Source organism: Capsicum annuum, chromosome 6 (assembly GCF_002878395.1).
Source record: "Capsicum annuum cultivar UCD-10X-F1 chromosome 6, UCD10Xv1.1, whole genome shotgun sequence".
NCBI classification, from domain to species: domain Eukaryota; kingdom Viridiplantae; phylum Streptophyta; class Magnoliopsida; order Solanales; family Solanaceae; genus Capsicum; species Capsicum annuum.
The window spans coordinates 219044976-219054935 of NC_061116.1; the positions used below are offsets into that span (position 1 = coordinate 219044976).

The 9960-nt window shown below is 32.2% G+C and overlaps 1 protein-coding gene across 1 annotated transcript; it reads right to left on the minus strand.

Annotated features, from left to right (window-relative positions):
* Nucleotides 1–2742: 2742 nt before the first annotated feature.
* On the minus strand, nt 2743–7135 carry LOC107875670 (NAC domain-containing protein 40). The gene is made up of 4 exons (XM_016722474.2): nt 6768–7135; nt 4670–4929; nt 3554–3832; nt 2743–3456 (listed from the first exon to the last, which is right to left on the minus strand). Exons 1-4 carry the CDS (start codon nt 6991–6993, stop codon nt 2995–2997), a joined length of 1227 nt encoding a protein of 408 aa, XP_016577960.2. The 5' UTR covers nt 6994–7135; the 3' UTR covers nt 2743–2994.
* Nucleotides 7136–9960: the final 2825 nt, after the last annotated feature.

Here is a 9960-nt window from a genome sequence, read left to right on the forward strand (position 1 = left end):
TTTTTAACCAAAACTTTTCCTTTTCCTTTCTCACTTACTCTTTTTTTTTTTTTTTTCTGATTTATGTTAGTGGCTAGGGGTGGGCGTTCGATCGGTTCGGTCTGATTGTTTAATATCGATTCGGTTTATCGATTTTTGGATTGACAAAATTGACATCCGTAACCAAATCGAAATAAATTTGATTTGGTTCGATTTTTACAAATTCGGTTCGATTATTTCGAAGTTTTATTTCGGTTTGAAATATTAAAGTAGTTAGCCTCTCTTTTTCATAGCTAAGCATTTAAAATTGATGTTCTGTTTTAGAAAAAAAAAAATTTCAAACCTATTTTTCATTCTCAAATATAAATAACTATAAATAACTCAACATGGATGAAACGAAATGAAATAATCATAAGTTTAACATATTACATAACGTCATAAATCATTACATATAATATAATCTTGCATAAATAGTTCATAAAATAGTCCAAAGTCACCAAAATAGTCCATAAAATATTTGAGTCACAAAAACAATCCATAAACAGCCTGCGACATATGCGAATTTCCTATTAAATATTAATTGTGAATGTCAATTACTAAATATTATATAGATATATATAATATAATATAATATTCAATAAATAAGATATATATTTTATTATATATATATATATATAATAAAATATATATCTTATTTATTTATTTATAAAATTTTGATTTTTCGATTTAATCGATTTTTTTTTAAAAACCGAAAATCGAACCGAAAAATCAAAATTTTAAAATTAAAAATCAAATCAAATCCGATCCGAAAAATCGAAAAACTGAAACCAAAATTAAATTTCGGTTTAGTTTTTCGATTCTTTTTGTTTAAACTAAAATATGCCCACCCCTATTAGTGGCTACGTATGTACGTATCCAGTGTGCGGTAAGTGTAAAAAATAAGAACAAGTAATATGTATGATATGTTGGTGTATGTACAGAATTATAAAAAATACAGTGTATGTAAATGGTCTATATAATGTTTATATATATATATATATATATATATATATATATATATATATTTACTGTTTTTCTTTCTGTTTTAATTTTAAATCGGACAGTATCAGACGCAGTATTTTTATATTCAACACAGTACAAATAAATAAATATCTGGTAATTTGACAGTATAACATATAATAATAGAAAGTTTATGTAATCGATCAACTACACAGACCAAATAATACATAATCTTTACTTGAGCATTTTTATTTTATGCTCGTTTACAATAAAGTTTACAGAATAAATGATACACATCGAATAGAACCTGTGATGAAGCAAGAAATCATCCTCAAAACTCGAAAGGAAACTCGAAACTCAATTCACCACTCTTTCTTTTTCCCTTTTCTCTTTGTCTGATTTTAAATGTTGTTTCTTTCTCACTTTTTGTTTTTGATGTTCTCTCCCTCTGTTTTTTTTTTATTTTGTTTTTTTTCAGTGTTTTTCTCTGGTTCTGATGTTTTTCTATCAAAGTCTGATAGATAGATAGTGTACGTATATTTTGTTTTAGGGGGTGGGAGTCTTTTAAATAGGGGAATTTTTGGGGGGAGTAGTTAGGATAGGATTTAACTTTTAATTGATTATCTTTTTTTTTTTTTCTCTTTTTATTTTAAAATAGTAGATAATAATACAATAATAAATGAATAAAATAAAAATAAATAAAATTATAAAAATAATAATAATAATAAATAAATAAATAAATAATAATTAATTAATTTTTATATTTAAAAGAAATACAATAAAATTTATAAATAGCCAAAATATATATAATAAATAGTATTGAAACTACTAACTTATCTATTTTAAAAATATATATATATATATATATTTTAAAATTTTTTAATTATTTTTTTAAAATTGAAATAAAAATAAATAATATCCTAAAATTAACTTCATTTAGTTAATTATTTTTAACTAAAAATTTATTAAAATAAAATAAGAATTAAAATAATATCTGTTCAAATATAAATATTTAATATCAAAAAATAAATATATTACATTCGGAGAGGAGGGTAAAAAATCACGTGTCTACAAACAACAGATGAAATATTAACACAAAGGAGATCGATTTATTAACTGTAGGTTGATAATCGACCTTCGAGGAGATTTGTAATTCACCAAACAGAAGGGTCAATTATCGACAATAAGTTGATAATTAATCAAGAAAGTGGTCAAGATTAACCATAGTTCAAGAATCAATGACTGAATGACTTCACTAGATAATTTCATCAGGAAACGATTTTAGAAATTAACACGCGTTTTTAGGTTGACAATCAACCATGAATCATATTAGAGTTTGTGATCCAAATTTTATTGATCCAGTCCTGAAAAGATCACGGTGGAACCATGTTTGAGATTTTTTGGAGGGTCTGCCCGTTTTTGGGCTAAAAATTTTCTTGTAAGCACGTGTTATGTAAGTACAACTTAAATGGTTGACTTAAATGGTTGATTTTAATACGACGGTTCTCGTGTGTCATTGAGACCTTCTTGTATTCTTATCAGATATAGTAAATTTCTCCCACTCTACTTCTCAGATATAGTAAATTTCTCCCCCTCTCCCTGTAGTTTTTCCGTCAAAAATTTTCACATAAATTTGTGTGTATTTATCTTATTTTTCTTTTGCTTTTCATACTGCTTATTCCTGTTTGATTTCATAACAAATGACTTTATTGAATAATTTCATCAAATTAAATAACCATTTGAGAAATGAACTCCCAACAATTCAACAGAAAATCGGAGTTACGCATCCAAACATAGTATTAATAAAATGGTTTATTGTTATAATCACCACCAGAAACCTTTACGTTACATGATCTATTTTAAGGTATATCACCCTGTACATTTATGTTGCACAATTGGTACTTAATAAGCTCAAACACAAACATAGAGCAGCCATTCTTTCATTTTATGCATAACCAATCATCTTCGATCCCCACTTTGAATATGATTTTACTAAGACAACATACCAGTATGGTATTAACTTCGGCTGCTTGCTAAAATGAGAAGGCGCTTACGCGGTTTTACTTGCTGCGAGACTTCTAACAGACTAAGAAGCATGACCAGCAATGTCAAGGTGACCAGAAATATAGGTATCACATATTGCCTCATCCATTTAACTGAAAACATGTTACTCAACCATCTTGCTGAACTAGTTGTCCCCCCTCCGATTTTATTCATCTTGATGGCTTTGTATGGTTTGGATCCCTTTACTCGACATTGGGTTACAACCTGTCTTACTAGTCTGAGTCTTCGATTTGCAGTGCCCTGGAAAGGAACCACGGAGGACATCGCAGCTTGAGCTTCATGATTCGATATTTCAGAGGATTCAGGCCTAACGGGGATCATGGAAATAGGTCGGGCGTTAAGTGAAGAATCATCTAGCTCAATGATATCGTCCTTCATTATATCCGCAAACCAGTCCTCTTCGCCATCGAAATCCTGGAATCCACACAGTAGAATATTAGGACCAAAAGACCGAGAAGTATGCTGCCACTTTTTACAAATGAGCAACAGAAACTGGCGGTAGAACCAACACCTGGAAGTGGCCAGAGGAATCATGCTGCGAGAACTCTTTAGTCGGTCTATCAGATTCCGATCCAGAATCAATCTGCTCAACCGAATGGGAACGAAAACTGCTACTACCTTCCTTTGAGCAGCAATCCCCTACATTGACAAATTCCAAGCTGCCCAATTGTCCTGCTCCAGATAGAGCAGTTGCACTATCAGTAGCAACCAGTTGATTCCTCTGATTTCTTGGTGTGTCATTCAAATGAAACTCGCTATTCTTCCGGAGGCGGCAGACAACCATAGAATCCTGTTTAACACATCAGACCAACAGCTAAAGCACTTTAATTGTAGACGATTGACATTTTTTCGGCAAGTGGTGTATTGCAGAAAAGGAACTATCTCACTGAGATAAACAACGTAAAATGTAATAGGCGGAATAAAAATCTCCGAATGCGAAAATGGTTAAAATTTGAATCTTAGATCACGTCAAGTCCTGGTGAAAGCTTCTGCAAGGGAATGAATTAGATTGATCAAGAAAGAAAAATTATGGTATAGACATCCCCACCAGATTTTACAGTTAACGATTTAACAGAAATAGCTCCAACTGAATCTTCTATCTTGAATAATATCACCACTCAAACAATATCGCACAATACAGTTGAACATTCCAGGTGAGAAGTATTTAATTTTTTTGTTGATTTCTGTTCTAGACTGCAAGTAAATGGATGTGACCACACGTTAACACATCGTGTTTCTCCCCTCATATCAGACATTATAGTATCTATGGCCTATGACAAATAACATTATTTGTTTCTCCAAGTCACTTTACACTTGACATAGTCGGTAAGAGCAGGTGCAGATCATTCATGAGTAACCGTTACATTGATCAAACCGTTCTTCTTGTTTCTCCCTTTCAGTAAACCAAAACTGAGTAAACTATTCAGCATGGCATAACAAAAGAAACTATCAATGCTAAAATTAGGATGATATGTATATAGGAATTCATAAGAACAGCATATTTACTCAAGGAACAAACGGCTAACAGTACAAAGTTGAATTTGATGTGGCAGCGGAAAAGGTAGGGAGTTCATAACATGAGGAGGATCGGTCCCCAGGGGTTGATTGGGTCAGAGCTCATAATTACCTGGTAATTAGTGTTCCCACTCATGCAATATTCATGCATTATCCATTGTGTTCTCTGTCCTTTAGGCGCCCGACCAGTGTGGAACACCAGCGTTCTCTTTGTGCCAATGACATTTGAACTAGACTTCACATTACGTTCTTTTCCTGTGGCCTTCCAGTAACCAGATTCTGTTGCCCTCTTACTTTGCGATCCGTTTGGGTACTTCCTTCCACGAGGAGAAAAGAAGAACCATTCATTATCCGATTGAATGACGGATTTAGCTGGTACATGTGAATAGCAATTGATCAATTCATAGAACAAGCATGTACGTATGAGTTATAACTCACAGAGTAACTAATAAAGACAGTCGAATGAATAGGGATAAAGGTGGTAGAATAATGTGATGCATCTCATAATTTCCAAGCACCTCTATAAAACAAATGAAAAAATGGCATGAAATGTTTTAAGACCACAAAATTAAAGGATACTTTTGGTACATTCTATATATCTTTAGTTTAAGATACAAGATGCAAAAGTTTTCTTTACTTTCTTAAACTCCGCGCCAAGTCAAAACCAGACAAAACAAATTGACTTGGAGGGAGTAATAAAATCCTTTATCCTTCTCGTTAAAAAAGGACACAAACTCAAAACCAACTTAAAATTTGCCTTCAACCATATTCATTAGAAAGAGGATGTTTCAATATCGAGCCATGGCGGCTGAAAGGTTTAAAATGGAGGAAGACTAGCAATATGTTCAAGCAAGAAATTAATCTACTTAAGTTTAGATTCTTAAACCCCTATGCCATGACCTTCATTTAGAAGCACTCTTTGCCTAATTACTTCATCATTTTTGTCAAAACAAGAGATTCTTCACCTTGAAATCAAAACATCAACCTAATATTCGACGAAGTTGACATGTGGAAGAATCTTATTAATCTATTATCGAAGAGGAGGTTATTCCTTTCTTTTCTTCTTTGTGTGGGTAAACTTTCCTATTTGTTTCATCAATGTAGGAATAAGTCATTACATTTTAGAATGATAAAAAAGGGAATATTTGAGCTTCACTGTCCTATGTTTTAAGGTACTAAAAACAAGGAAACAAAGACCTGTCTAGTTAATGGGAAAAAAAATCCAGTATGAATATACTGTGCATGAAAACAATTGCGCTATTTGAAAAAAGAAAAATAGAAAAGAAATGTGAACCAATGGAAGAACAACAAACGTAACATCAAAATTAAGAGAAAATCCAAAGCAAGAATGCAGGGAATTAACAATCACTCCTTCAACCTTTAATATCTGTGAAATTACTTTAAACTTCAAACTTCTTGGGACTGTTTAATCTGACCGTAAGGTGTTAACTTAGCAGAAACTTCCTCATTTATCCCAATTTTGGACAAGCTAAGCTATGAGCGGAGCTCAAGTGGGCAACGGTTATAATTAACTAATCGTCGTAAACATAGTCAGACTTCCTTTCACTCCATTCTTTGTTAGTTAAGCATACTGTTCATATGCAAAAAACAGCAACGATAACCGGGTTAATGGTGTAACACCCTGTGGGTGCCCTGTCCGCTCCAACTCCGTCGACAAGTTTATGAGGACTCACGGCCTTTTACTCTGTATCGTATGCTTCAAATTGCGCTATTGCCGTCATAATATATACATATACACGTACTCAAGAAAATTATTATTTTACAACACAACAATTTTTATTTTTATTTTTAATGTCATAGTATTATATTTATAAGAGATCTTCATTTTCATTTCACACATAAAGATATTTGGAAAAGGTTATTCATTTTATAAGAGATCAAGAAATCTTAATTCCACGTACATGCATACACCTTTCCCTTTGCAACTCAACCTCAATCCAGCACAAGTGCCGGATAACTTTGCCCACCAAAGCTCCTTCACCGTAATAATATATACACAACACAAAGTCACATATAATCGTTGTGTTTGGCTGTGTATTTCAGCACAAATACATTATATACCGGCCGGTAACTCCACTTTAATAATATACACATGCATAGAAATCATACAACAACAGCAAATCCATGCCAGTGGCCTTGAAACGTAACCAAATCATGTTAATACTAAAAATGAAAACAGAAAAAGATACCTGGTAAATCCCAAGGTTCATGTTTCCAAATCTCAACCTCAGAAATAACTTCAACACACTTATCAGACCCTTCTAGTTTCTTCTTCAAGTAATAAGATATCAGCTCTTCATCCGTTGGAGAAAACCTGAAACCAGGAAACATCGAAGACGCAGTTGCTATTGAAATTTCCACATTATTATTATTATTATTATTTCTTGAAGAAGTTGATACATGTCCGTTCTCCATAACAAACTCAGTATAACTTTTATAAAAATAAACTGAAAATTTCAAAACGCCGCCTTTCTTCTTCTCTTTTTTGGTAAATATACCTAAAAGGGGTGTTGGAATATTTGATGAAAAAGAAGAGAATCAATGAAAAAGGAAGCAAGCGGTGGCTTCCTATAAAGGTTAGTTTGTATAAATAAATTGTATACTACATGCTCTGCTTTGACTCAGCTCTGTTTTTTTTTGCCGAGATGAGCACGGGAGATTCACGTGTCATGAGACACGTGTCTTTGTTTTACCTTATAAGAAGTTGCATGTTTGGGTCCCATGTTATAAATTGTCGACGTCGAAATAAATTTTTTCTTTTTTGGATTTTTCATTTTGTCTCCGATACCAATATTAGAGTCCGACTAATTCAAATTTGCACCAAATAGAGCCCAGAATATTGTTTCATACCAATGACTTTTTTATACCTAGGCTCGAATTCAAGATTTTTAATTAAGAAAGTGCTGACTAGTTAATAATAATGATAAAATCGAAACAAACAAAAGGTCAAAGTTTAGAATTAATTGATAGTTTAGAAACATAGTTTAATTTAAATACATGCCCAGCTCACGTGTTTTTTTTTTAAATGTAATGCTAATTATATAATCATTTAATTGTATGACGAAGCAAGTAGACCGTTAAAAGTAGGCATGTTGACCGTCAGTTGCCTACTTTCAGCCACTCGCGATTATATATAGGAGTAATTTTCCTTAGTTTGATAAATTATTTATTTAATTTATGAAATTAAGAAAATTATATTATATTTTTTAAATTTTAATATTAAATAATTATATATAATAATAATTTAATTTACAATTTTAATAATTATTAATAAAGTTACGAGATCAAATAAAATAAAATGAGGATGTGTGCATACGTAACTAAACTGAAGCGTATGGGTGAAACTTGGATGTTTAGCTTATTGTCAAAAAACTGAGTTGGACTTTTGTCCTTTCTCTCTGTTTTGGCTGCATTTTCGTGCACTATCCTTTGTACTTTACGTCATATTATTCAATACGATATCAATAATATTGATACTAAATTTCATTCAAAGATGATATCAAGCAGTTGACGTTTAATATTGTAGTTGAAATCTTAAAAATTATATTTAAAGCTAAAAGTTGAAGAAAAAAATTGTGATTTTTTTTCTGTTAGACTAGAATTTGACTTGAAAACAAACTTGTTAAAGTTAATTATTTCAACTGAAAACCACTAGTATTTCACTAAAATGCACTTTTCGAATAACGATTATTTCAAAATTCGTTTGAAATATCGAAACACAGAAGTTATTTGCAAATACTTATAAGAATACCAGCATTTGCAAATAATGGAACTTTTAATTTAATATCTTAATATTCATATTTGTATTTCAATTCAAACGTATTCATTTTAAATTTTAATACATATCCATTTTGTAACATGTATTTTAATTCAATATTTTTTATAATTTACATTTCTTTTTCTTCTTTTTTGGCAAATATTTCTTACGAGTATTAAATTATGTCAAACAATTTTTCTCATCATAATTTGCATAATACTACAAACGAAAACAGTGAAAACAAAGAAATAGAGCAAACTCAAACGGATGAAAATTTCTACCGTAAAGATAGTAATAAGGTATGTGTACATCATATATCTTGACAGATTCCATTTGTGAAATTACACTAAACATATTGTTGTTGTCTGTTGTTCCGAAATTTATAATTTATATATGCCTGTATACCCAATAAATTTATTTAACAAGATTCAAAACACATATAACAGCTCCAATTAAAAACATATATAATAGCTAGCAGCGTAGGCATCTTCATGATATGAAAAAGTAATCTTATCAAGATGACTAAAGTAATAAAATAAAATGGTCTATAGAAGTGCTGCACATGGGATGTCACGATCCAAACTGGGCCCTGGTCGTGACGGAGATCCTGTCACGATCCGAACCAGGGTCTGATCGTGACGAGCATTTCAAACCATGGAGGTCCGAAACATCCCTATCTATCTATAATCATGCAAATAATTCATATGATTAAAGTAATGCGGAAGAAACACAATATAACAGAAACATGGTCAAGAATCATATGAAAACGAAAATGGGGAATAGTGTCCCACAATCTAAATTAACATCTCTAAAACCGTCTGCGAACTCTCTACTACATGACTGAAACAATGTGTATCTGAAAATTGGGACAAGACCCCAGCAGACCCCCAAAAACTGAATATAAGATAAAAGGACTGTGGACATAAGACCTTCCGAAACATAGAAGGCTCACCACTTGTCTCTGCATCTCTGTCTGAATGATCTACTAATTCTCTTGACCCCTAGACTGGGCCTCTGAACCTGGGAGGTTGGAGAGAGGAGGGGGTCAGCACAAAAGTACTGGCACGCAGAGATATCAAAGCAAAACATAATATTTTTACAAAATATAGTTGAGAGCCATTATAAAGCAATTTAGTATCAAATCATTTGAAAGCACATGAGTGTAATGCAATAGTTTTCTCAACAATCAATGAAATGCAACTGAGCTAGGTGGAATACCCTACATAATTTACACCAACTGTCAAACCTTGGTTGCCGCCGAGATTAGAGTATAAGTGAGGGAGAGATACTCAAGACCACACAGCATGGTGTCTCGACCCAATGGTAGTGCCCAAGATCACTTGGCTCGGGCTCCTACCTATAGTCCCAATTTGGGAATGACATGAAGTCAAGTACACAAGTTCGCTTAGCCTGGTACCAATATTTCGTGTCGGCAAACACGTTATTCCAGCGATGAGCCCTTGTGTCTCAAACGCCTTCTTTGGGCATCCACCTTTCTAATGTAAAATCAATACATTCAAATTTCATTTATTTTTAATCACATATCGTATTTTGAAGGGTATCGTCATACCCGACTTACAAGTCATCAATATCACATCCACATATGCATAATCATGTAAAAACCA